Consider the following 23,767-nt stretch of genomic DNA (forward strand, 5'->3'; position numbering starts at 1 on the left):
TAATACGTACTAGCACTGCTCTGAGCTGGAAGCTACTTCGCCTGCAAAGCAAAGTTACCTAACACATCTCGGTATAGCAGGTACTGGGGCGTCATCTCTTCGTTGTGTCACGCACACATAAGCGATGCGCTATACAAAGCTCATCTGAGCCTGGAAGTATTCCCTCATCGATGGAGAGAGAGACCAATACGCGGAATATTACTAGCTGCGATGCATGTCTGCCTACATTTTGGCTCCTGGCTCTGCTCCGTCATCATGCGTGGAGGCCATTCGTTTCGACCTCGGCTCGGAACGGGATAGAGGCAGGGAACTACGTGCCGAATACAAGATTTCTCAAAATAACCTCTCATAATTTGGCTCTCGATTCCGGATCCCTGTTTCGCAGGGGAGCAACAGAGCTGGCCAAGGTTAACAAGTGATATCAGCTGCATTTGGCCAATAATACCATTCAGACATGTCACTATGAATCTGCCTTTCTCACAGCGCAACAGGAACACTTGTAACGTGTGCCGTCGCCTCGGCCGTATCTCAATCTCATATACTGCTCCTAGAACAGCACAGAATTTTAATATTGACTGGCTCGGTGGATAGAGTTTCCCCCCCTTGGGCCTGCGTTGGCTCCATTCATTACCGAGTGGTCTGGTAATAAATCACTTTTATATTGGAAAGCTCAAGGGACGATAGGATACTTTTCCTGCCCTGCATCCGGCCACGAGACGTGGCTGTAACCGACGACTGTCAATTCAAATGGCGGGCTACATAATTGCATTAGCCCTTGCATTGTGCAGCCGGTGAGAGAATAAATTACTTCTTGTGCTACTACAGCATTGCTACATGCAAATCCGGGGTGTTTGCTGCCTATCCCGCACGACTGCAAGCTAGGCTCGGCACCTTATCTCCCACCCTGCCGGCCGCATTCTGCGCAACATACAGAACACATTGGGCTCCGTAGATAACCCACTAGGAGAGGAGGTATTACTCAAACAAATCATTCATCTGGGGCATCTTTGTTATCTCCTCTGATTGATCCATGCGTCGTTTTACATCCAAAACAGGAGAATGCAGTCAAAACTTCCTAGTTGATCTTTTGTTTTCTCTGGCACGAGACTCTTATCTCCAAGGGGAAAGATATGTCCCACAAACAGGAAGCTGTACAAATTACCATGTAGGCGCCGAGGGGCTGCCAGGGCAGAAAGGACCAATCCCGTCAAGAGTCTGAACCAAGCTTTTTGTCTTTGTTTTTGCTGACAGTCAAATAGGCGGAGGTCAGAGAAAAATGCTCTTTGGTGCAAGGCTCATTAGATGCACCTCTTGTGTGTTCACATTAAACAGGCCAAGAGACTTGCTACATAAGCGAATTTGATAAGGAACCGGACCTTTTCTTACTCTTTATTAGCATCATAGTCACATCCCCGGTTTTTTCCCTATAGCTAGTCCTTGCATCCAACGAATCTGGTTCACGTGGCGTTATGCCCGGGAAAAGCCAAGACAAGTGGCTTTGTCCCTTCCCTTGCCCTGCGAGTAGCAGCAATATATCGCGCAACGTGGTCCCTGGCATTTGTCCTTGGCTCAAGAAGCTACAATTTAATAGACCGGTGGCGAAAAAAGGATGGGCTAAAGAAATGCCGCTTTGTTCTAATAACGTCCTGAGTGGAGGGGGAAAGTGATAGAAAGATAACCGTATGGCTGAGTGGCTTGCAGGAAGCATAGTGGCTTGTTGCTACGAGAGAGAGTGGCATGTTGCACCATGCAGATGGTTCAGATTTTTTTCAATTTCATATCATCAACATATTTCCTCGGTTCATGGAGGCAGTGAATAGTGTTTTGAGCTTAAAGTGGTGAGATGAGGGGGAAGGGGAAGTCAATTGCTGTTCTGTACGAGGTGAGCTTCTCCGAATAAGCGGGCAATGAAAATATGACGAATTGTAGAATCACGGTGATCTAATTTTGTTTCCGAGGAAAAGAAAAAGAAAATTTATTTGCTTTTGCATCGACAGCTCAGCTTGTTCCTTGCCCTGTGATAACTATAACCTAAAACAACTCGACAGATAGCTGGCTAAAGCTTGCGTTAAGCACAGCCGTAAGCACTCCCTTTACCAAAAATAGATGACACGGCGCCGCACGCATAGCCTCGTTAAGTGGAATTTAAAAGAGGACCAGTCAAGGTAGCTAGCTAAGCTAATAGTACGGAGTACAGTGTGGCATATCATATAACAACTTGTCTATGTGGAGGGGAGAAGGTAATGGAGGTGACCTGTCTGCCATCTCTGTAATCCCCTGGCGTGGAGTTTAAAAAAAAAAATTCTCGCTCATGTAGGAAGTCTTGCATTATGAGTGAGATTTATGCTTTCCGTCTTTTCCATGCTCAATGGCAGATTTGGAAAGAAAGAGAAGAGGAAAAAAAAAAAACTGACAACTTTTATTAGCTTTATGAGCTGTGGCTTTATCTCTTTCGTCACGCCGTGCTGAGCATGCAAGGCTAGACAGGTCTTGCGCTATCATCTAATATGAAAAGTGTTAGAGAGAACGAAGAGGCGCTGGGAGTCGACCTAGAACGGTGATTTGATTTGACTGATCTGTCGTCATGGCGGCGCTTTCTAAGAGCCTGGGCTCTTTGAAGATAAGGTTTTCATGCCCAGGACCCTTTTGTCCCCCCTTATCAGCCAGCCGCTGATCTATTACTCCGTGTGGGTACCGACTCTTGAATCGAGCACAATGGCTTTTTTTAATTATCTTTAACCCCCCATCTTGGGCTAACGGGGTATGAGGCGTACGCCCTCCCGTACTGTAGGGTTGGCGATATCGAGAACAATGGCGATTGGATCGGCTTAGCATCGGCCTAGGATCGCGGAGCAAAAGCAACTTCGGACGGCAGGCGGAAACTTGCACAAAACATCCGCTTTGCGGGGGCAACATCTCGGACTTCGTGGATGAGTACCTGGCCGTCCTTTTCTACATCGCCAGGCGTCAAGAGTACGCCAATCTCCTTCTCGATGCGCTGGCAAATGTCGTCCAGGGGCGTTGAATCATCTGCCTTGACGGCGAAGCAGTGGACGTGAACCACGGGCAGCTTCGTCTCGGTGTGGGGAGCGAAGAGCTTCTCGTGGCCCTCGTAAAGGCCCCGGAAGTTGTGAAGGAACTCTATAGCTGAGGCGGGAAGGTTCATGACAAAGTGGGATACCGTTGGGGGCACGGGGATCCGGATGGGTTCAGGCCGGGGGCCTGGCGCGCTCCTTGACACTTTCTGGGGAATGAGGGCACAATCTCCGCGCTGAGATGCTTCTAGCACTAGGTCGGCGGATTTTCTGATGAACTCGTGTCCGTCGTAGTTGAAAGGTTTGACAAACTCAGAGACCTGTCCGTGGGGTATTAGTCGAGTGAGATTCAATGATAGGCGGGGGATGGGGGAATGAGAGGACAAAAGCAGTACTCACCTTGTTCCGCTTAATAATTTCTGTAAGATACTTGTAGCTCTCGGGGTTTTTGTCATTCGCCCAGACAAACACTCCCTTCTTTCCAGCGGGAGCGGCAAATGGCCCAATGCCGGCCATCAGGTCGACGGCCACCTCGCCAGGCTTGAATAAGCTGACGATGCGCTGGTGCTCGGTGCCAAGCTTCGTGTTCCAGTAGACTTTTGAGTAATCAAACTTGAACAAGCAGCCGGCCTCGCTGACCTCGACGAGCATGTCGTCGGGCCCGGCCAGGACCTCGTAGCTGAAAGTTCGGTACTCACTCTCAGTGCCGACGTTGTCGACTTTGTTGATGACGGTGCGGATGGTTGGATTCTTGTCCATGATGACTTGCGCGATTATGGACTTGTAGGGGAGGTACTGGCCTCTTATGTTGAGATGAGCTATATTGTATCGGCAATTAGTGCTTATTCATTTTTAAAACTTGAGATAAACGCAGCAACTAAGAGCAAGAAGTTCATCTCACCGACATGGCCTGCAGTGTTGAACCCAACGGGGATTTCTCCGTGTAGGTCTTCTGGTAGAATAGACCTCATTACATCAACTGTTTCTCAGAGTTAGTTTAGGTTTCCAACCAATAAGAGTAAGCTTGAAATCTTTTGAATGTCTCGTACGGTAACTCCAAAGATCATATCCAATATGAACCTCATAAGGGACAATCTTCAGCTCTCCCAACTTGGAAGCCTCCTGTAGAATCGGACTCCATGTCTCCGGTACTTGATATACAAAGTTAGTGTATCAAATCTTCTGGACTGTAAAATGCTCATTCCACTCCCGTGACTTATCAACATACCATCTGGCTTAATATGCGGCTTCAACACAAGGCATTTCTTCCCTTGAGCGGCAAGAGTCGCATCTGGATCCGCAGCACAAACATCAAATCTATCCAACGCAAAGATCTCCTTTGTCTTTTCGAGTTGCTTGCGATACTTTGAAATGAGCTTGTTATCTCTTAAAGAGGCTGCGGCTGTGGGCAACGTTCTTGAGAAGAGCGATCTATCCAGGGTTTTGGCTGCTCTGGCAGCAGCAGGAGCTCGAAAGAGATTCATTAGGTATTGTTTATCTGACTCCTTTTATTCCAAAGATTAAAATTTTCATAGTTAGTAATGTGCATATATAATTTGTAAGGACAGAAAGCGCCTCATAAACTCACCTCCATGTCGAATATGGCTGATGAAATGTCGTCTATTACTCACTGAGACCAGGGTTCCAAGGCTGAGAGTGTGAAATTTTGCGTGCGGAGTACATCTTGCGGTACTTGCACCGCCACAGCACTGGAATCGATCGTAGCTGTGAAGTGGGTCGAAGGGAAGCTGTGGCGCGAGCTCATGGGTGAGGGCAAGGCTGAGCTTGTGATGTCACGGCTCCCCGGGTATATGAACGCGTGTTGTTGGTTACATGAAGATGCATCGCGCTTGCTTCGAGAACACATAATTAACTACTAGATTTGAATGCGATAGAATGTCACAGAAACGAACTATTGATGCCTTCTTCAGCTCTGCTCCAAAGCGGCCCCGCAAAGACATCAACGAGGAAAGAAGCATTTCAGACGGGCCGGATGAGATTGTAGGTCTAAATACATAAAACTAGCATGTGAACTTCCTTACTTACTTACGATTATATAGACTACCAAAACGCAACATATAGAGTATCCGTTTCCAATTACTGATTTTCCTGCGTCAATAAGCAAAGAGCTGTCATCTTTACCAGCTCGCCCTGCTCGAGCTATCAACAATGAGCCAGATCTGGATCTATTGTATTACGAGCCTTATATCCCCGAATACCTTACGCGTCAGATTTTTCAGCATTTACGGGCAGAACTGCCCTTTTACAAGGTAGAGTATCAAATCAAACGAGGGGGCATTGAGACACAGGTGCGCACACCAAGGTAAAGTCTATACAATAGCTCAATCTATATGACAAAAGAGACGAAGTGCAACTAATACAAATGAATGAAAAAGATGGACCACAGTATTCGGACTTGACGAAACTTCCAAGTTTGACGAGACAGGAGCAGTGGTAGATGCAAATACAGAAATGAAAGTGCTGTCAGATAGACGCTATGAGAAATGCCCGCCTCGGCCTCTACCACAATGTCTCGATAAGATTCGACAATCCACGGAGGCAGCTACAGACTGCAAGTTCAATTTCTGCCTGGTCAACTATTATGCCTCTGGTGCAGATAGCATTGCGTTTCACAGCGATGACGAGAAATTTCTGGGCCAAGAGCCTGCCATTGCCTCCTTTTCGCTAGGCGCGCGACGAGACTTCCTGATGAAGCCCAAACCAGCACCTCCAAGCCAGGAAGCAAACCCACCTATCAAATCAAAAGTGATTAAATTTCCATTAAATAGCGGGGATATGATCTTAATGAAAGGGAAAACACAATCTAACTGGCTCCATTCTATACCGAAACGCACAGGGAAGAATGAGGAAGATGGAGGAAGAATCAACATAACTTTCAGAAGAGCCAAGATCAAAGAGGGGACAGAAAACTATTATAATTATAATGTCGGAAATGGTCCCGTTTATCGTTGGGACAAGACAAGTCGAGCCATGGTGTTGTGGAAGCCCTCATGATGGTAGAGAAAATATACATTATCTATACGAGAATGGATATCTGTAGGAGAGAAAAAAGAAATTGCTTCCGCGTGGTTTATTTACCACGTCGGAACTGCGCAGAAGCAAAATTTCTCAGAGCCTTGAGGAACACTTGGTAGCCGAATGTCTCGTTGTCTTGCAGGCAGAAAATCTCAGTCAGTCTGATTTGCCACGGTGGGTAGCCCGACAGCTCAACGTGAGGAGTGAAGAGAATTAGCAAGTCGGGTTCAGGGAGGATGCCTTCTGACAGCTCGGCGTCAATGAGCTCTTGGGAAATATCTCGTGGGGAGATCTTGCCCCGTTGCGACATGTCCGCAAGAGTTCTGGTAAGGTCCACGATAGACTCTCTTCCATCTTGGTAGGAAATCAGATGGAGCTGCAAGTGTCCATGTCTGCTCTCCTCCAGCATGCGGGTGGGGAAATCATCCTGGTGGGGAGAAGTCACAGAGAGCGTCGGATGCTCGGCGCCAAAGTAGAATGTGAATTTCTGGACAACTGCCTCATAGACTCGAGGCATATGCTTCTTCAAGACACCTTTGATGTAAGGTTAGCTTTGCTAGCATACAAGGTAAAAAAAGGATTGGTTACGAGCTCACCTGACTTCTCATATATTGAGAGCATGGGGATCTCTGCACAAGCACACCATGTGGCAAGCTCAGCCGTCTCCTCAATCAACCGGTCGAGGTCGTTTTTCGCCCTATGATTCCCCTCGGTCTTCAAGATTGCGCTGAGATGCTTGGGCTTCTTGGTCAGTCCCATGATGTCTCGCCGAATGTACTGCGGCGTGGCATGGTGGTAATAGAGAATAGAAGATATCCGATAGGACACGCCGTGCCATGTCTGTCGCGATTTGATATATAGAGAAAAGATGCCATGCATAAGGGCGAATACGAAGACAAAGATTTGATTCTTTATAAATCGTCTGACTCCGAGTCGAGATCTACGCTGTGCTTGTCCAGGCTTGTTTACTATGGTCGATCCATCATTCGGCGAGGGAAGCGAGGCCTGCCAAAAAAAAAAAAAAAAAAAAAAAGTCAGAGGTGTGTATAATCTCGAATGTCGCAAACTGTCCATACCTTGAAGATAGCTTGTCTCTGTGCCTCTGATAGAAGGCTATGGCCCAGTCGCTCGTCGGCTCTATATGCCTTGGTATTCTCAAAGTTCATGGGCATGTTGAATATTTGCAGTCTCGGAAGACTGTCTCACTAACGGCGAAGTGATTCGTAGTCGAGGCCAGTAGGTGTACAAGGATCTAAAGTTTCGAGATCGGTCGTATTAGGTGTTTTGTTGTTGGTTGAAGCTCGATCTCAGGGAAACGAAGCCGAGTGCGCGCCCTTGCGGTTGTGGCGGCTGCCCTTATGGCAAATGAATGAGGAGGATCGAAGACGTGTCCATCCAGCAAATTGCTGGGGAGAAAAGAGTTGGGGCGAGAGGCGATGCAAATGAGCTGCTGTCTTTCGCCAAATTGGGTACCTGTAAAATTGTACCTGGTGATTTGCATGTGTCCTCTCTCCTGAGTGGCGTGGCCCGACGAGCCACGGGAGGGTGTGGCGCAGCTCCGAGGCCGATGTAAACGTGGCGTAGCGGGGCTCGGCAGGCATCATAGCGTTCCACTGCTTGCTAACAGGGTCACGTATTCCAAGGAGGCAGAGCTATCAAGCAATCCACGAATCGCACGAGGCCGGCGCTTCGCGACGACGCAACGCGACAAACTGACTAGGCAGATCGTCGAACATCGCACACATGAGTGGGTGTAGCAAATGGTCGTCAATTGCAACTTACACATAGCTCGCTGATGCGCCTTCGCCTGACGCTCACCAACCATGGATCGGTCCAGCGGGCCCAAGAGCATCTTCCCCAAGGGCCCGAACTTCAGCCTCGATGACTTCTCCAACAAGGATTTCATAGTCAGAGACTTTGTGGATAGTCTTGCGGAGAGTGCTATGCCCTCTAGCCGTCGTTCAGGGCCAACACAATCCACAACATTTGATCCGAAGCCGCTGATCAGAAGCTTTGAGAGTACGAGATGCACCTAAGAAGAGATGAGGAGAAAGGGGGCAATCATGCTGACGAAATTCTCTCCAGATGCCTTATCTCAGCTTGCCGTCCTTGGAGATGAGCTCCAGGAGAGGGAATCCGAGCTCCTCTCCCAGGTGCGCCGGGCCGAAATCCAACACGACCAGACACTCGATACCCTCGGCCGCAAGCTCGACGAAACCATGGAATCCTTCGAAGCCCTTGACATCTCACTAAATCCCGGCAGCACAAATGGCAAAGATGTGAACGGGAAGCCTGATAATGGGGGGAACATCGCCGTTCAGATCGGAGAGAAGTTAGACGACTTAGATAAGAAGAGAAGGAGAGCGCAGGACACAATCTTCTTAATAAACTGCTGGACGGAACTAAGCGAAACTGGATTATTGTCATCCCTTGAAGATATCAGGCGGCAAGGCGGTGCTGAGAACAAAGTGCGATGTGCCGTCATTGCTCGCCAATTAATGAGAATCAGCCAGCAACTCGATCCGCTAGCATGGGGAACGCGGAATGGCAACAGAGCCAGCATAGCCAGCTTTGCTACATTAACAATGCGAGCACGCAATACCCGTGAAATTCTCGAAAAGTTTTGCGAGACGTTAGAACAAGACTTGCTGCAGCAGTTCAACAACAGCTACAAGCGGCAGAACTTCAATGACATGATGGAATGCGCAAAGGTGCTGTACGATTTCAACGGAGGAGCTAGCGTCATTGCAGTTTTTGTAAACCAGCATCAATTCTTCATTGACCGAGATCAACTGATGAGTGACGAAATGGCAGCTGACGGCGAAATGTGGGAAGCTTTGGCAGATCCGGACACGGAGCCCCCAGGTATCGAGCCAAGCTTGCAATCACTAATTGATGAAGTCAAGATCGTCATGCAGGAAGAATCATTCATCATTAAACGAGCGTTTCCTTACTATGAAACGGTACTTGTCAAGTTTATTCAGCGAGTCTTTCAACAGTCTATACAGCAGCGGTTGGAGAAGGTTCTAGATAAAGCCGAATCGGTCTCAACCCTAGCGTTTTTGAGGTCCTTACACTCATCTAGGAGTTATATCGGCTCTCTGGTGGAAGATTTGAAGATGCACGGCCTGACTGAGCACCCAGAGCCTTGCTCGGCACAAATTGCACAAGCTCTAGACCAGCAATTAGACGAACTCTTTGTCCCCTTCCTTGTGGGTAGTGTCTACATTGACCGAGAACGGAAGAGCTTGGAAGAACTCTACGGCTCTTTGCTTTTCAAGTTCAGCATATTCCACTCAAGGAGAAAGAAGGCACCATCTGGGTTTATGGCTTCATTGGCCCAACAAGGCACGCAGCTTATACAATCTGCCAAGGACGCTTATCTCGAGCGGCTTGAGTCGTCCGAGCTGTCGGATACACAAAAAGCGATGATGCTGCGAGTTGCTGGCCTGCAGGACAAGGGTGACAGGGAGGACAAAAACGAAATCGAAGTATCAGACGAGGATGGAATACTTAGTGTGGCAAACGCCAAGAGGATGTTAAAATGGATGGCGGAGAGCGTCCAGAGAGTACTCGAGCTAGGATCGCAACTCGACACACCGAAAGACGTCAACATCTTGCTAAACTTGCTGCTCACAAATATGGGCCAGGTTTATATCGACACTGCGCTGGACGCAGCACACTTCCAGGCCACCGTTCTAGAGAACACGAAAACAGAGCCAGACATGTCCTATCTACCACCTATTCGGCCTGGCGTGACAATCTCTGCTCTCATGGAACGATTCATCAGCACCGTGCTCATTCGACTCGCTGAATCCAACACGACTGTAAGGAAGAGCATGGAAGCCCAGAAGAAAATGGCCATTGATGCCATCGAGAAGAAGACCAACGCCATTATGAAGGTATCCATCGACGTCATTGTCAATTGGGTCATCAAGTCGCTGGGCACACAGAAGAAACAGGACTTTAGACCCAAGGATGGCGAGCTAGAATCGCTCCAGACCGCTACATGTCTGCACATCTGCCAGTTCCTCGCACGGGCGAGCCAGCTTGCAGGCCAGGCCATCGATGGGCACAACGCAGAGAAATTCTTCAGTGAGCTCGGTCTCGTGCTCCACTCTCACCTGTTTGACCACTTCAAGAGGTTCCAGGTCAACGCCACGGGTGGTCTGATGGTCACGCAGGACATTGCAAAGTACGTCGCGACGCTGCGGGCGTGGCCGCTGGCCAAGGACGTCGAGACGGCGATAGAGATGCTTACGGAGATTGGATCGCTGTTCATCGTCGGGCCAGAGGCACTGAGGGAGAAGGTGAGGACGCTGGCGCCGGGGTCGAGCTCGGTGAGAGGGAAGCTGTCCAAGGCGGATTTCAAGGCGTTTGTGCAGAAGCGAGACGATTCGGGGTCTTTGGGCATACAGGGTATATTGACCGGCTTATGATTGACTTAAAAAGAGTGGGTGTCTTTTTTTTTTTTTTTTAGTTTTTGTATCTTGCTCTGTACATGTTTGATGAGAGTCGAAGAAGCGTATGTTTGAATCAAACGAATACCAAGGAGAGACGGACAATATTTTTTTTTTTTATTTTATTCATGTTTCATTCATTGATCCCATTTATAAGTGATACGGCCCTCCTTGTGTTGGTGTTCTATAAGTCTCTTCTCATTCCTCCTTTCTGTCCCGTGTATTCCTCAATCTTCTCATCCAAGAAGTCTATCAAATCCGCCATGTTCGTAAATTCCACCAGCTTCGCCCTCTCCTTCTTGTTCAGCAGCGCAGACTTGTCGCCGCCCATCCCAGGAGCACACATCTCTTGTACGTGATGTACCACCAGCTTCAGGGGCAGCGGACACCGCGCGACGTTGCACATGAAGGTCTCGAGAGTTTCCCAGGGGCAGGAGGAGTGGCCGGCGAAGAGGGCTGGGTTGGCGAGGAGGCCGCGGGCAGACATGAAGCCCGAGAGATTTGTGTTGCTAGGTTTCGGTTGCTGTTTTGTGGCGGGAGTGTCCTGGGGGTCTTCTTTGACGGTGAGGGTTGCGAGGTCGGGGATGGTGGATCTGATGGGGAGGGTTGCGAGATCGAAGACGTCGCCGGAGAGGAGGATGGGGAGTGTGCGAGAGTACTTTTCTGTGAGGATCTCCAGGGCTTCGGTGCGGATGGGAGTGGTGGAGGGGGTGTGGCGTGTTCGAGGATGGATGGTGACCCAGTCGACAAGGCGGTTTTGGGGGTGTCCAATGACTGTATCGAGAAAGTCCATTGTTCTCCTGAGTTTTGAGTTTGAATCATGAGTATGAGTTTGTTCTTCACCCGCCTCTAGAGAAGTTGGAATATGTGCATAAGAGTTGGCTCCCTTACCTCAAATCATCGTGAACTCGTATTTTAACGCTCACGCTGCGCCCCTTTGGGCTGTGCATGTCCTCCTCCATCTTGACGCCCCATCCGTCCCTCTCCAGATACTGCCTCGTCTCAACGACCATGTCGCGCACCCGCTCCCTCTCGTTCATCAGCGCCGCGCCGAGAGTTTCGGCGCAGGCCCAGGACTGAGGACATCCGCAGTTGAGATCGACGCCCGAGACGAAGGGCGCGATGAGGGAGGATGCGCGGGCGAGTTCCTGGGGGTCGTTGGCGCCGAACTGGACGATGGTGGGTGGCTGGACGCCCGAGGTGTTGATTGTAAAGTCTGTGTTTTCACTCTCTCAATACTCGTCTCTCTCTTTTTTTTTTTCCCCCTCTCCTTCATTCACTGTATATTGAATGACATAATGGGCGATGAGACGTACCGCTGTCCCTGGCAAACTGATTTCTGTTGAACTCCTTGGCCAGAATCATAGGCGTCCAGCATAAGTCGACGCCATATTTGTGAACAGTTTGGCGAAAGGCAAGCTTCAAAGCAGTCAGCTCTATGCTCTGATAAAAAATAAAGAAAAAATACAATAAATCTTAACACAGCCAACATGAGCCAAGACTCACCTTGCTGTAGCGCACCATCGGCGCACAGGCATACAAAAACCTGTCCTGCCTCTTCGCAGCATCGAAGATCTTGAGCGGACTATCACATCTCCAGTTAGTTCGTCGATGCAAATCTTACCCTACAGGGCTTCTTGGAAAGATCTAGCCCTGCGAGCCAGAGGACGCAGACTTACTGCGAGGAGGCCACTGCTGCATCTTCATCCCTAGTGATGGACCCCATGGCGAACTGCCAGCCAAAGGTTCAATTAAATATTAATTTTTTTTATGAGATTGCGTAGGAAAGTTTATGAGAGATTCGGCATCGACGCTGACAAAGACCCCCTTTGGCTAGTGTGTGAATCAGTAGGTAAGCCGCTCTTTTTTTTTTTTTTTCTCCCCTCAGATCGGACATCCTTACCGTGCGAACTATTAAACGCAGGCACTAAGTTTTGGTACTAAAAGTCTTGGCAGCTTAGTTGGGAATATCCAATTCAACGACTTCTTTGACCGGCCGGTTAGAGATTTCATTGTTCTTAGACGACCCAGTATCGGTGTGAACCAAAAGCAATGAATTATCTCCTGTAGAGTAGAAAGAAGAGGGATCCTAGATTGAACAAACAAACAGAAAATAAGAATATTTAAAGTTTACTGCAAACATTTCAGGTTGGAGGTATAATCATTGTATATTGAACTCCAAGACTTGCCCGAAGGCGTCTATGTAAATTGCCTTGACCATAATAGATATAGAAGATAGAAGAAATTGAGAAGCCATTCCCGCAGGGATTATGGATTATTGGCTACTTTTCCGCACGCTGCCCCAAAAAGAGAGAAAAAAATCTTTGACTCATCGTACATGCCGACATGTATATTCACAGTTTACCATTAAATAAAAATCCGTTCAGTTTTTTTTTTCCCAATCTGAATGCGTCCAGCGCTTAGAGAGCGAAAGCAACGGCAGCGCCAACAACGGCAGCAGCCATGCCGCTGACACCGAGACCAGCGGCAGCGTTGGTGGTGGCAGCAGGAGCCTTGCTGGTGGTGGAGCTGGAGCCGCTGGTGGTGGAAGAGGCAGCCATGACCATACCACCGAATACTCCGGACTTGGGAGACTCGTTGGAGGTGGCCTTCTCAGCAGCAGCCTTGAACTCGGCGAGGGTCTTGTTGGCGTTGGCGTTGACAGCACCAACCATACCAGCAGCGCAGTGGTTGCCAGTTGATTGAGAGCAGTAGAACCAGATAGGAGTGGTGCTGTTGACCTCGACCTGGAAGACTTTGGACTGGAAGATTACTGTTAGCACATCTGGCATGGTCATTGTGGTGCTTTTGGTTAACTTACGTTCTCAGTGCCACTGGTAGGGAAGAAGCCGGAGTAGAAACCACCCTCAGCCTTGGGCTTGCAGGGAGTAGCAAAATCGGCGGCCACAACGGAGTGGTTCTTGGGGTGGTAGTGGAACTCCAGGATGTCACCAACGGCGGCAGTGATGTCGTTGGGAGAGAAAGTGAGACCACCCTTACCGACGTCGATGCGGATGGTCTTGGCGCTGGCGACAGCGGAGAGAGCAGTAACGGCAAGAGTTGAGAAGAGCATTTTGGCGGTTGTGTTTTGTTTTATTTGGTTGATATTAAAAGAAGAATAGAAAAGAAACAATGAAGTTTGTTTGCAGGCTTGGGGGTATCACTTGAAGAAGATGAGATTGTCTGGCTAGGAAAATAACGAGAACCTGAGGGTGTGCTGGTCTTATATGCTTCTGTCCCTTCATGGACTGTCGACTAGCCGCCGTCTCCCACGAGGCAGCCATGATGGGTCTGAAGCATAGACATGCCGCCAAACGAAGCCAAGTTCGAGCCCCTCAAAACGTTTGCCTGGGAATAAACCAGGTCGGAGTACCCCTGGCTGTTCCACACCCCCGGACATGCAGAAGCCTCATTACAACCACACAGCCCCATGCAGACATAGAGGGGGCGTGGGCTGAATGTGAAGAATGTCATTGGCCCTGGCAAGGCTCTGACGCTTCAAGATCTGTTTATAAAACTAGATGCAGAGCGTTTCCCGTTTTGCGTATCATTAATAAGCCCCGTATAAGTCCGTATTTGTGCTAGCACTCTATACTATTGCTGACAGCGGCCGTAAAGACAGGGCAGTATGTGGCCCAATACTATCCAAATGTGAGAATAGCCTCCTATATGGAGCCAAAAGGACAGAGCCTTCATGTCCCATGGGGCGGCGCTACCGTAGACTGCGTGGCAGATTGAATGCAGTATTGGCCATAGATTGTTCCGGACCAACGTCGTAGCGTCTCTTACCATAAGCTGAGACGGTTAGGATCTCGAATTGGATTAGGTCGGAAGCCTGCCTTTGGCTATATCAGGCACAAACGGGGCCAAGGGGCTGCAGCATTGCGGATGCCGAGAAAGCTTGTTTCTATTGAAAGCAGACTGGCGGCCATCGCTAACACAGCCACTTGGCTAGCGTCTATCTTGATTCATCGTTTGCCGTTCATTGAGATTGGCTTACAGCCTGGATATTATGCGCTTCATGCTCGTGGCTTCATTTCATAGGCGTTTTTTTTTTTTTTTTTTTTTTTTGCTTGCCCTGTGCTTTGTGTTGATCTGACCGGATCCGTCTGAGTTGGAAGCGCTGCTACTGCTCAGGAGCATTAGCTACCTAGTACTGATGATGCTGATAACCAGTCTCCCTACCTTCTCACCACGTTTCTTCACGGCTGGCCCCAAGATGTCCTCGGAAGCAGCCTCCTCCTATTTCGAACCCTCTTCTGTTTCACGTACCGTTTCCCATTGTTTCCATTGTTTCCATTAGAAACAGGCCACAGGCGTAGCGCGACGCCGCCCAGCTGGTGATACACACCGTGCTTCGAATATTGCCCCGGCCCGGAAGCATGAAGAGCCGGACATAGCCCAGGTCGGCTGCAAGCACTGGCCCGTGCGGCCCTGGAACAATGAAAGGCTTGGCCAGGCCTATCAGGCGCCAGCATTTCCCGCCAGGGGGGCGGTTTCGAGCAATCGCGGCCTAAAATAGTCTGACAAGCCAGGGTGATGGGCTCGACGACTGAAGAAGTCTGGAGGTGGAGGAGAATAGACGTGGGCGCGCCTGTGAGTGGCCGAGCCAGCGGTCGAACTCCCCATAAATCGTTTTAGCGCGCTGTTTTACAGCGCTGGGTGAGACGCTAGCAGTGCGTTTTAGACTGTTTTGGCGCCGTGGAAGGGTGAAAGGGGCTTCGTCATGCCTGAAAGCGCCCTCGGAAGTGCTGATTAATTGCGGTTATATTTGCATCAATGAAGTAATTTTACTATGTGCATAGTATCAAATAGGATGTATGTAGTATCTGGCTCTGTGAAGATGTTGTAATTGTCATTGCCTGGTAAGTTGCCTAGCTATAGGCCTACCCACCTCGATTGCCAAATTGGAACTGCTTCATCCAGCGCGATGTCCATTTCCAATCAAACCTCATGAAACCTCAACATTTCCATTACCACCTCCTGGCGCCTCCAACTCGGTGCCGAGTACCGGCTGGCGGCTTCGGCTGCTGGAGATCCTTTTGAGTCATCTTCTGCTCAAGCCAAGTATCTCTGGTCAACGAAATGATGGTTAGGCAGCAAAATAGTAAGCAGTTCCAATTCTAAATTACTAGAAGCTAATAAGTATGATGTAGTAGTAGTATGTAGATGTCAAGGCCACCAACAAGATGGCTTTTGTATGCTATAGTGTTGGATACGCTGTAGTTTTGTAGCTTAGCAGACTGGATGATGAAGCAATTGGCTTCGGCATCTTCCCGAGCTTGAAAACAGCTTTCTGTCTCGTATACGGGGCACAGCCATCCAGATAAGCATTACAAAACAAGCTTGAAAAGAGAGCATTAGCCTCTCCAGCCCATCAGCTCCACTACAAATGATGGCATCGTTGTGAGGACGGGTTGGATAAAGCTAGAGCCGGCTGACGATCTGCAGCTTTGTTACGGGCCTCCTTGCCTAGGTTTGAACTTCAGGTAGGAAGGTAATCCACGTTACTGCCAGGTATCGCGTGTTGTATCTTGAGCCATACACCGAATTGATGGCTACAACAGAAAAGGGGGTGGATGAAAAGTCCGGTAGGTAGCGTTTCGACATCTGACTGCCTTGTTTTGCGACTTTCCACTGGAAACTCCCTTCTGATTTGTGTACGGAACAGCAGGGCGAGCAACTGAAAAGCTGTCAACCACCAAGAGTTTCATCTCTCGATCGTAAACGAAGTCTAATGCGTCTATCCTACTCATACAGATATCGATCTCCATTTCTCGGCTTCATCAAATATACATGTACCAATCTACATTTCGAATGCCCACAGCCTCTCTACGCACCGGCGAGTTTGACCACACATTCCAGCACTCGCTTTAACCGTCCAACTCGAGGCCATACAGACTGTCTGCATCTTCTTCCGTCTCTTGAGCTTCCATTACGCTGAGCAATCGCTCACGCTCCTGCATCACCTCCTGAATCCACTCCTTCTCGGCAACGATTCGTCTCGCTAACTCCGCCTCTTTGTCCAAGTAGGCTGCATCCATCCTTTTACTCGAGCTGTACATGAACTCTTCTTTCACAGTCCGCTCATCTTCGAGCCGGTCTCGATAATGGGCCAGTTGGTCGTCTCTCCACCTCTGCCACGCCTGGTATGCGGAATCCATCCGCTGGCGCAACGGCTGCATGCTTGCTTCGATCCTCTCTTCTCCTCCATCCTTGTCACTCCAAAACTCGCGAAGCTGTTGCAGGTAATCGTTTTCTAGTTGACGTTCCAAGGCCGCTCGAGCAGCATATTCTTTCTCATATTGATCTTCCCTGGCTCTGAGCTTGGCCTGCATCGACGAGTCAAGGTCCTCGCGCTTGGCCTGATGCCTCTCCTTAAGCTGCTTCTTTTGCAGTTCGGCTTCAGTGGCCAGGTCCCTGGCATCGTCTTCCTGTTTGGAATCAGCCATGATATGCTGAAGCTCATGAAGGTCATCCAGTATGTCTCGCAACTGTCCGTACTTGATCTCGACATCTTGACGGCGGATATTTTCCACCCTAAGCCTTTCCTCGACCACAGCTCGCCAACGTTCCTGCTCCAACCTTTCGTGCTCCAGTCTTTCCGCCTCAAGCCTCAAAGCCTCCTGGCGCTCGAATTCCTCAATCTGAGCCAAAATGTCTCGCAACTCTTCCGCATCCGCCTGTTCGTTCAACAGTCGCTGTTCCCTCCGCGCCTCAGCCGCCTCTTTGATGGCATGTAGCTGTTCCATTGTACACCCGCATGTTCGCCACCGCAATCCGCACACGTAACAAAACTCAGCGCCACACCTGCACGTCATGTGTTGGCATGCCTCTTTGTGTTCCACTAACGCATGGCAAGAGATGCAGTGTTTCCAGCCTTCCTCTTCCGCCAGCAAGTTGGTCAAATTCAAGTCATGATCCTGGGAGCAGTCGTTGTTCCCGTGCGCTTGGCCTCGGCAAATAGTGCAGGTGACGTGATTGCGTTCACAGCGGGCTTGACGCTTCGCAAGGCTGATTTTGCCGGGCTTGATCCAAACACCACAGTCAGGGGCATGGCAGTACACTCGCTCGCTGATGGGGATTTCCCACTCCGATGACCTTTCGTGAAACATCTTCTTGAGATCATCGGGAATATTCTTGAGGACCGTCTTGAAGGGAATCTGGTTCAAGCAGCATTTAGGTGGCCACTGCTGTTCATTTTGAACTGCTGCTGATATAAGGCGAGCGAAGCAGTCACGGCAGTAGCTGTGGCACGGGACTTTAACCGTGTCCTTTCCGGGGATATCGTCCAAACAAGAGACGCATTCTCTAAAAGAGGAAAAATCAAGTCAGCTAATGGGCAATTTCTATAGGGTCTAAGAGTATGAAAACTTACACTAGTTGATCAGGATCTACCGTCTTGAACAACTTGGACTTTCGCAGAGCCTCGATAGCTTCCTGTGTTTTCGGATCGGCTGATTTCGCATCAAAGGATAGAATCTTCGCCTCTAGCTTGTGTCGTAGAGCTTCCCGGGACCGTCCAGCAGCACTTGTTTCTCCTCCTTCTGGGCTCCGCTGAAATATATTGCGTAGTCCAAATTTTCGACGCTTCTCTCCTTTTGACGGAAGGCCGCTGCCTCCTGACATCTTGAAGTCGGATGCTGCCCTTGGTGTGACTGTGCGTTTAGCATTGATATTTGATGATGATTCGGCTGGTGAGTCCTCCATGGGAATGATGACGGGCAAATAAGGCTCTTTGCCTTTTGCCCTGTGCTTCTCTTCGGCTGTCCGTCGCTCAGCTTCTTCAGAAGCCTCTTTCTGCAACCGTTCTTCTTCTTCGACTCTTGTCTTGACGTTTTCAATCGAACTGAAGATGATATCTAGGAGGATTTGGGATTTGACAGTCGGTGCTTTTCTAAGGGCGGCCGGAGGTTCGTATTTACGCCAGTCGACGCCATTGACATCGCCGGACGACTCGATTTCCTTGTCTTTACTGGCATCTTGTAGCTTGTCGAGCGCCGTATAGGGATTTTCGTAAAGGGTGATGGAGTCATCTGGCCCGAGCGATGCAGATGTGAGCGCGTGCAGCTCCACCGTTGATGTAGTCATAGTGTAAGTCTCTTTGCAGGAAGTAGACGACGATCAGTGAATATACGTCGCAGAACTGTAACGTTGGAAGCCAAACCCGCTCTCTCTCTTGGGCACTAAACTAGGAATGTCAAGTTAATAAACAAACGAAACGAAACGGATTCCCCGGCCTCTAGACTGACGCAACTACGATATGACACTACGATATGGGCTCGTGCTGCCTGCATCTGACGCCAATCTAGCTGGCCAGCAAAGCCTCTTGGCCAGGAGCCGCAGTCTGGCTAGGCTCATCCATCGAGCAAGGCACCCCGACCTGGGCAAATCAGCCTCCTCACGGATGGCCTGGCTCATCCTTCGGATAGTATTCCAGCTAGGTGCATAAGGGATGGACAAAATAAACGGGACATTACAGGTAGTTGGATAGGCAAGAGAGCTAGTAAGAGTTGTCCGTATAACAAGACAAGCATTTACGAGATACCGTTTTCCGTGTATTGTCTATTTTGTCCGTCGAACGGCACGGCCCAGGGGGTACAAGTTCTGCCACTACTCGCCCTGGGTAAGCCAGTGAGGCGTGAGCACGTCCCTCCACCCAAGGCAAGTTTGCCGTGCTTCAGGAAAACAAGGATCGGAGCTTGCCTAGCTATACCTCATGCCGTTGGTGGTGTGAGGCGAGAAGTGGATAAAGCTCTCTGCTGCGAGGCGTGTAAGTGTTGTAGCTGGGCTATTAGCGCTGGCTTCAGCCACTGGCCAAGAGAGCACACGTTCTCAGCATCTTCTCGGTAGAGTTCAAGGTGCGAGAATACAGGGCGGAAGTGGGCGCTTGTACTCATTCCATGAGGATTTTGCCAGCAATACTTGGGTAATCTACTCTGCTGTAGCATCGTCAAGTCTTGGTTGACACCTCTGGTTGCTTGCACTTTGGCCACTTTGGCAACCGTGCGGCAGCTTCACGACCCCCTGGAACCCCGAATCAGCAAGGCGCCCCCCGTTGACCATGTTTCACTGAGAAGCAGGAACTACGATCGGATAAGCATGATTGATGGTTCCTCTCTGCGGGATGGCAGCTTAGTAGGATTTGGATATGCACATCAGCCGCACGCGTGGTTGGCTGCTGGCCACTGAACGCCTCCACGTGGACGCCCTAGTCGCGCTATCTGCTGCGCTTTTGACAGGCGACCAGCATTCCTTGATGCCTGTAAGTGCATGTAGCTGGTAGCAGGAGTACGATGATGAGCCTCCTCATTCATCTTGGCCAAATTAAAAGGCACATACAAAGACATTTTACCGGACGTTTATCAGCGGTAACGGTTTCAGTCGGTGGTCAAGCATGCATTAGCCCGGTGAGGTGAGGCTGCATGGGGCAGGACAGCTTTGCCAACAGCGAGTCTATTAATAGTCGTATTTGCTGTTGCTACCATCATGTTCAATGCCCGTGAGGCCAAACGGCATCTCTTCCGAAATGCAGATTCTTACTATAGGCTCCCAAATTGTTGCCTAGCAGCAAGGCATGTCGCATCCCATCCTACGAGCCACTCTGCCAGTGCTTGTAATCAGAGTCTTTGCTTCCTCCTCCCATATCCCGACTATATCTTGGCTTTGGGAGCTTCGAATTCCACTCTGTTGGTACTAAACGGCGCGCAGGGTTAGCTTATAGCCTTGCCGTGGTCAACGTAACTCGTTTCAGGCATCATCAACGTACCACGTGCCGACACTGTCGAGTCCAACTTCCACGACGTCTCCATCCTTGAGCCATACCTGTGGCTTCCGACCCATGCCTACGCCCTCGGGAGTGCCCGTAAAGATGACATCGCCGGGCATGAGAGTCACGCCGCGGCTCAGGAAAGAAATCATCTGTCGTACGCCGAATATCATGTCCGAGGTGTTTCCATCCTATGCGTTGCGGTTGGTCAGTTTGGCAAGCTTCTCTTCACAAAAGATGTGTGGTGGATATATGAACCACAAACCTGAACGGTTTCCCCGTTAACCTTGGTCCAGATATTCAGAGTCTGCGGATCCTTGATAACATCGCCGGTCACGATGGCCGGGCCAAAAGGTGCCCAGCCGTCAAAGGCCTTACCAAGAGACCATTGGCTTCCTCCATGCTTGATCTGCCAGTCTCGGTGGGACACATCGTTGCCCACGGAATATCCAAGAACGTAATTGAGCGCATCGGCCTCAGACACATCCGAGCACCGCCTGCCAATCACCACGACGAGCTCACATTCGTAGTCCAGCCCAGTTCCTTCTTGCGCCATTGAGTGGACAGGAATCGGGTCAGCTGGGCCGGACAGAGCTGTGATGGGCTTGTAGAACAGGACGGGATATTTTGGCTCCGGCATGTTCGACTCTTTGGCATGTTTGGCGTAGTTGAGCCCCAAACATCGCACCGTCTTCACCTGAGACTGGGCCAATGGAGATAGCAACAGACGCACGCCAACTTCTTGGTCTGTAACGTGATACCTGCCAAAGATGTCTCCTTCAATAATGCGCGCGCGCTGGGCTTTGGCGATGTCGCTCACTCCCTGGGGAAGGATGGCATCGCCGTAGTATGTGCGGCCGTCTTTGGCCAGAAAGCGAATGAGACGCTGTCCCTGTTAGACTGGTGGACTGGCTTTGGAGAGGGCATCGTAGGCTTGCTTACTGTAAATCTGCCAGACATTGCTGCTATGTACTAATTAGTATACAAGGCGCCTGTTGAAGACAAGGATGTGGTGATTGCAGTGCAAGAAGAATCAAATTCACTGCATAATGTTTAAATATGTGTAAGAAGCAGTTTCTTCCGATATCGTCATTCTTTATTACAAAATACCACCGATGGATATACTTTATACGGCTGATTATTTACCCTCCGCATTATTCGCAGGTCGGTCTCCGCTCTGGCGCCGACCCCCAGCTTTGGCCGCAGACGCCGGTTCTCAGTGGTGGGACAAGAGGCGGCAAAAATATTCCACCAACTAGTTGGCTGCAATAGCCTGGGTTAGCAACGACATCGCAAATTGTGCCGGGAAACGATGCGTCTCTCAGGCCTGCAGAAGGAGGTGCTGGCGCTATATCGCCAGTGCCTGCGCGAGTGTAGGAAGAAGCCGCAGGTGAGTGTTCAAATTGTTGTGGATAAAAAAAGATACAATTTAGTCAATCCCATTGAATTTGTAATTTGGCTGACTTTGGTTGAACAGAGCACGCGAGCGCACTTTGAGAAGTTTGTGAGGTGAGACGGCAGATCTACGCCCACTCTGCGGCTATCGCAATTTCTTAGAAGCTCATAATCTTCTCGCAGAGATGAATTCTCACGGAATCTGGCCATTGATAAGCGCGATTTCGCGGCTGTCGAGTTTCTGCTTCGCAAAGGCCATCGGCAGCTGGACGTCTACTCTTCGCCTGGGATCAAGGATATCAGGTAGTCAAGCAGGGCGGTCTGGTCTGCGGCGTTCACTTGGGCAGAGCCTTTTATGCCATGGATCGTTAGTAATGCCTTCCATGACTTCGGCTTCTACCACTGCCCCTGCCGTTCATGTATTTGAAGTCGAAGCAGCATTTCATCCTTGGACTTCTCCGCCAAGCGCAGTTGCCCCTGGATTGGTGGTTGCTCTCCCCTCAGTCGTCTCTCAGTCGATATGACAACAACGCGTTTTACAGTCTCTTTTGCAGGCCTGCCTTAGTTCAGCAACATCTAGACCATTCCATTGTAATAAAGTATCATCGTCTCCACCACTTCTCAGCTTTCTTTCCAATAGCTTCATCTCGTAAAGCTCTCGTTATTTTCCATCCTGGGCTCTCGTTCCTCAATGGCTACCTTGGCAGCCATCCCCGAGGCTGCCTCTCATCTGCTTGATAGAAACATTCGTTATCGCGACAGCCTTCCAACGGCATCATTCCATCGGCCGCGTCCGAAATCTCGAGTTGTTATTCTCTCTAAGCGCTCAGGCCGAGTGTGCACTCCGATTCGCAAACAATCTCCTGCCCCTGAGTCTCCTGGCTCAGTGTATAGTAGCGAGTCGAGGCAAGCTCCTGAGCAGCATTATGCCGACGGCCGCTCCCATAGCGCACATCACAGTCCACCAAATCCTTCTTATCCCGCTCAAGCTGACAGTCGAACGGCTTGTGGTGCGGAAGCCCCCTTCCGTGGCTCTAGCATGAGGTCTCTTGATGCAGCATCCTCTGTTGATGATTCTTGGGAGCTATCCGAACTGTCACTTGACTTGGATGCTTTTCCGATGCCTCCGTTGAAAGATCCTCCTCGCCAACCTGCCTTTGCTGGCAGTGCTTCAGCTGCGCCTGCGAATCCACCACGCATCCATGCCACAGCAATGTCAAATCCCATGACATCGGCATGCCTTCCAAAGACGGGGTTTTCATCTCCTCAAGCCCGGAAGAAATCCCACGTGTACATGCAAAGGAGCCCGCGTTCTCCGCAGAATTGGCTTCTTGATGGTACGGCCGACTTTGCGAGCGCTTCCAAGCACACTTCTATCGACTCTGCTCTCGTGGAAGCTATATCACGGAGCGTGTGCCAGCATCTCCGACTCTTTAATGCAATATCAAGAAATAATCAAGATAAGAGGCTTTCCCGTACATCTAGAGGCCTCGCTACAAGTCAACACAAGAATCATTCACGGATACCCAACAGGTCAAATTCGTTGGAAAGATTCACAGGAAGACGACACGGCCAACCAAAAGGTGCCAGGGTCCCAAAGCAACGCAAGAATCCGCCGGCAACACCTACAAAATCCGGTATATCACTACATACAGTATCTCCACTGCTGCCCTTTCGCCCAGAGTTCAGAGCGGCAGGATTAGCAGTAACATCAAAAGATCAGAAGCGCAACTTTCCCGCCTATATTGCAAAGCTGATTTCGTCCAAATCATCTCGGAAAACCAATAAACGCCCCCATAGCAAACGGCCAAAGGTGTCAAGATTCGATGGCTTCGACGAAGGAGATTCCAGCCCGAGCTCACTGAGTGAAATATCATTTGCCGCGTCACAAGACTTGGATGAATGGCGATATGCGCTGATTGACGAAGCGCCCGTCCGAAAGCAGAAGCGGCAGCCCATCAAAGAGAAGAAGAAATCAAAACGGCATTGGTTTTCTTGCTTTCCCAAGGACGAAGAGTCTGTTGCGGATGGAGAATAGGCGCACTTCCGACAGATATCTGGAAATGCCGTTT

The 23,767-nt window shown here is 49.8% G+C and overlaps 10 protein-coding genes across 10 annotated transcripts; 4 read left to right on the forward strand and 6 right to left on the reverse strand.

Annotated features, from left to right (window-relative positions):
* Positions 1-1,953: 1,953 nt before the first annotated feature.
* On the reverse strand, positions 1,954-4,653 carry TRM5 (tRNA(m(1)G37)methyltransferase). The gene is made up of 6 exons (XM_024910248.2): positions 4,624-4,653; positions 4,264-4,540; positions 4,085-4,186; positions 3,937-4,014; positions 3,435-3,853; positions 1,954-3,355 (listed from the first exon to the last, which is right to left on the reverse strand). The coding sequence occupies exons 1-6, from the start codon at positions 4,627-4,629 to the stop codon at positions 2,840-2,842; spliced, it is 1,398 nt and encodes a 465-aa protein (XP_024756696.1). The 5' UTR covers positions 4,630-4,653; the 3' UTR covers positions 1,954-2,839.
* A 200-nt stretch (positions 4,654-4,853) lies between these two features.
* TrAFT101_007129 (uncharacterized protein) lies at positions 4,854-6,177 on the forward strand. Its single transcript, XM_024901079.2, has 3 exons — positions 4,854-5,036; positions 5,096-5,358; positions 5,432-6,177. Exons 1-3 carry the CDS (start codon positions 4,932-4,934, stop codon positions 6,048-6,050), a joined length of 987 nt encoding a protein of 328 aa, XP_024756695.1. The 5' UTR covers positions 4,854-4,931; the 3' UTR covers positions 6,051-6,177.
* TrAFT101_007130 (uncharacterized protein) lies at positions 5,328-7,525 on the reverse strand. Its single transcript, XM_024901069.2, has 3 exons — positions 7,148-7,525; positions 6,668-7,076; positions 5,328-6,605 (listed from the first exon to the last, which is right to left on the reverse strand). The coding sequence occupies exons 1-3, from the start codon at positions 7,241-7,243 to the stop codon at positions 6,127-6,129; spliced, it is 984 nt and encodes a 327-aa protein (XP_024756694.1). The 5' UTR covers positions 7,244-7,525; the 3' UTR covers positions 5,328-6,126.
* Positions 7,526-7,731: 206 nt separating this feature from the next.
* TrAFT101_007131 (uncharacterized protein) lies at positions 7,732-10,674 on the forward strand. Its single transcript, XM_024901120.2, has 2 exons — positions 7,732-8,090; positions 8,157-10,674. Exons 1-2 carry the CDS (start codon positions 7,895-7,897, stop codon positions 10,508-10,510), a joined length of 2,550 nt encoding a protein of 849 aa, XP_024756693.1. The 5' UTR covers positions 7,732-7,894; the 3' UTR covers positions 10,511-10,674.
* TrAFT101_007132 (uncharacterized protein) lies at positions 10,659-12,409 on the reverse strand. The gene is made up of 5 exons (XM_024911081.2): positions 12,211-12,409; positions 12,038-12,116; positions 11,848-11,950; positions 11,423-11,747; positions 10,659-11,331 (listed from the first exon to the last, which is right to left on the reverse strand). The coding sequence occupies exons 1-5, from the start codon at positions 12,255-12,257 to the stop codon at positions 10,716-10,718; spliced, it is 1,170 nt and encodes a 389-aa protein (XP_024756692.2). The 5' UTR covers positions 12,258-12,409; the 3' UTR covers positions 10,659-10,715.
* Positions 12,410-12,669: 260 nt separating this feature from the next.
* Positions 12,670-13,749, reverse strand: TrAFT101_007133 (uncharacterized protein). The gene is made up of 2 exons (XM_024902796.2): positions 13,353-13,749; positions 12,670-13,293 (listed from the first exon to the last, which is right to left on the reverse strand). The coding sequence occupies exons 1-2, from the start codon at positions 13,602-13,604 to the stop codon at positions 12,952-12,954; spliced, it is 594 nt and encodes a 197-aa protein (XP_024756691.1). The 5' UTR covers positions 13,605-13,749; the 3' UTR covers positions 12,670-12,951.
* Positions 13,750-16,152: 2,403 nt separating this feature from the next.
* Positions 16,153-19,070, reverse strand: TrAFT101_007134 (uncharacterized protein). Its single transcript, XM_024907033.2, has 2 exons — positions 17,910-19,070; positions 16,153-17,842 (listed from the first exon to the last, which is right to left on the reverse strand). Exons 1-2 carry the CDS (start codon positions 18,620-18,622, stop codon positions 16,405-16,407), a joined length of 2,151 nt encoding a protein of 716 aa, XP_024756689.1. The 5' UTR covers positions 18,623-19,070; the 3' UTR covers positions 16,153-16,404.
* An 856-nt stretch (positions 19,071-19,926) lies between these two features.
* On the reverse strand, positions 19,927-21,385 carry TrAFT101_007135 (uncharacterized protein). Its single transcript, XM_024908866.2, has 4 exons — positions 21,243-21,385; positions 20,566-21,186; positions 20,301-20,491; positions 19,927-20,227 (listed from the first exon to the last, which is right to left on the reverse strand). The coding sequence occupies exons 1-4, from the start codon at positions 21,258-21,260 to the stop codon at positions 20,185-20,187; spliced, it is 873 nt and encodes a 290-aa protein (XP_024756688.1). The 5' UTR covers positions 21,261-21,385; the 3' UTR covers positions 19,927-20,184.
* A 227-nt stretch (positions 21,386-21,612) lies between these two features.
* On the forward strand, positions 21,613-22,002 carry TrAFT101_007136 (uncharacterized protein; the record flags this gene model as incomplete). Its single annotated transcript, XM_024908865.2, has 3 exons — positions 21,613-21,690; positions 21,778-21,809; positions 21,879-22,002. 3 exons carry the CDS (start codon positions 21,613-21,615, stop codon positions 22,000-22,002), a joined length of 234 nt encoding a protein of 77 aa, XP_024756687.1.
* Positions 22,003-22,386: 384 nt separating this feature from the next.
* Positions 22,387-23,733, forward strand: TrAFT101_007137 (uncharacterized protein; the record flags this gene model as incomplete). The annotated part of the gene is made up of 1 exon (XM_024903939.2): positions 22,387-23,733. The coding sequence occupies one exon, from the start codon at positions 22,387-22,389 to the stop codon at positions 23,731-23,733; it is 1,347 nt and encodes a 448-aa protein (XP_024756686.1).
* Positions 23,734-23,767: the final 34 nt, after the last annotated feature.

This window comes from Trichoderma asperellum, chromosome 4, assembly GCF_020647865.1.
Source record: "Trichoderma asperellum chromosome 4, complete sequence".
Taxonomy (NCBI): domain Eukaryota; kingdom Fungi; phylum Ascomycota; class Sordariomycetes; order Hypocreales; family Hypocreaceae; genus Trichoderma; species Trichoderma asperellum.

Bases quoted from the DNA above. Each gene is read 5' to 3' on its own strand.
- TrAFT101_007132 (XM_024911081.2), bottom strand. From the start codon at position 12,257: ATGGGGTCCATCACTAGGGATGAAGATGCAGCAGTGGCCTCCTCGCA. The intron at 11,951-12,037 runs GTGAGTCTTGGC...ACTGCTTTGAAG, and splicing joins CGATGGTGCGCTACAGCAAG to CTTGCCTTTCGCCAAACTGT. The intron at 11,748-11,847 runs GTACGTCTCATC...GTGAAAACACAG, and splicing joins TCAGTTTGCCAGGGACAGCG to ACTTTACAATCAACACCTCG.
- TRM5 (XM_024910248.2), bottom strand. The intron at 4,187-4,263 runs GTATGTTGATAA...TTGTATATCAAG, and splicing joins GCCGCATATTAAGCCAGATG to TACCGGAGACATGGAGTCCG. The intron at 4,015-4,084 runs GTACGAGACATT...TCTGAGAAACAG, and splicing joins ATATGATCTTTGGAGTTACC to TTGATGTAATGAGGTCTATT.
- TrAFT101_007130 (XM_024901069.2), bottom strand. From the start codon at position 7,243: ATGCCCATGAACTTTGAGAATACCAAGGCATATAGAGCCGACGAGCGA. The intron at 7,077-7,147 runs GTATGGACAGTT...TTTTTTTGGCAG, and splicing joins AGAGACAAGCTATCTTCAAG to GCCTCGCTTCCCTCGCCGAA. The intron at 6,606-6,667 runs GTGAGCTCGTAA...CTTACATCAAAG, and splicing joins CTCAATATATGAGAAGTCAG to GTGTCTTGAAGAAGCATATG.
- TrAFT101_007134 (XM_024907033.2), bottom strand. From the start codon at position 18,622: ATGACTACATCAACGGTGGAGCTGCACGCGCTCACATCTGCATCGCTC. The intron at 17,843-17,909 runs GTAAGTTTTCAT...TTCCTCTTTTAG, and splicing joins GTAGATCCTGATCAACTAGT to AGAATGCGTCTCTTGTTTGG.
- TrAFT101_007131 (XM_024901120.2), top strand. From the start codon at position 7,895: ATGGATCGGTCCAGCGGGCCCAAGAGCATCTTCCCCAAGGGCCCGAAC. The intron at 8,091-8,156 runs GTACGAGATGCA...AATTCTCTCCAG, and splicing joins GCTGATCAGAAGCTTTGAGA to ATGCCTTATCTCAGCTTGCC.
- TrAFT101_007135 (XM_024908866.2), bottom strand. The intron at 20,492-20,565 runs GTTTGTGGTTCA...CGCAACGCATAG, and splicing joins TTAACGGGGAAACCGTTCAG to GATGGAAACACCTCGGACAT. The intron at 20,228-20,300 runs GTACGTTGATGA...CGCGCCGTTTAG, and splicing joins CTCGACAGTGTCGGCACGTG to TACCAACAGAGTGGAATTCG.
- TrAFT101_007133 (XM_024902796.2), bottom strand. From the start codon at position 13,604: ATGCTCTTCTCAACTCTTGCCGTTACTGCTCTCTCCGCTGTCGCCAGC. The intron at 13,294-13,352 runs GTAAGTTAACCA...GTAATCTTCCAG, and splicing joins CTACCAGTGGCACTGAGAAC to TCCAAAGTCTTCCAGGTCGA.
- TrAFT101_007129 (XM_024901079.2), top strand. From the start codon at position 4,932: ATGTCACAGAAACGAACTATTGATGCCTTCTTCAGCTCTGCTCCAAAG. The intron at 5,037-5,095 runs GTAGGTCTAAAT...ACGATTATATAG, and splicing joins CAGACGGGCCGGATGAGATT to ACTACCAAAACGCAACATAT. The intron at 5,359-5,431 runs GTAAAGTCTATA...TGAATGAAAAAG, and splicing joins ACACAGGTGCGCACACCAAG to ATGGACCACAGTATTCGGAC.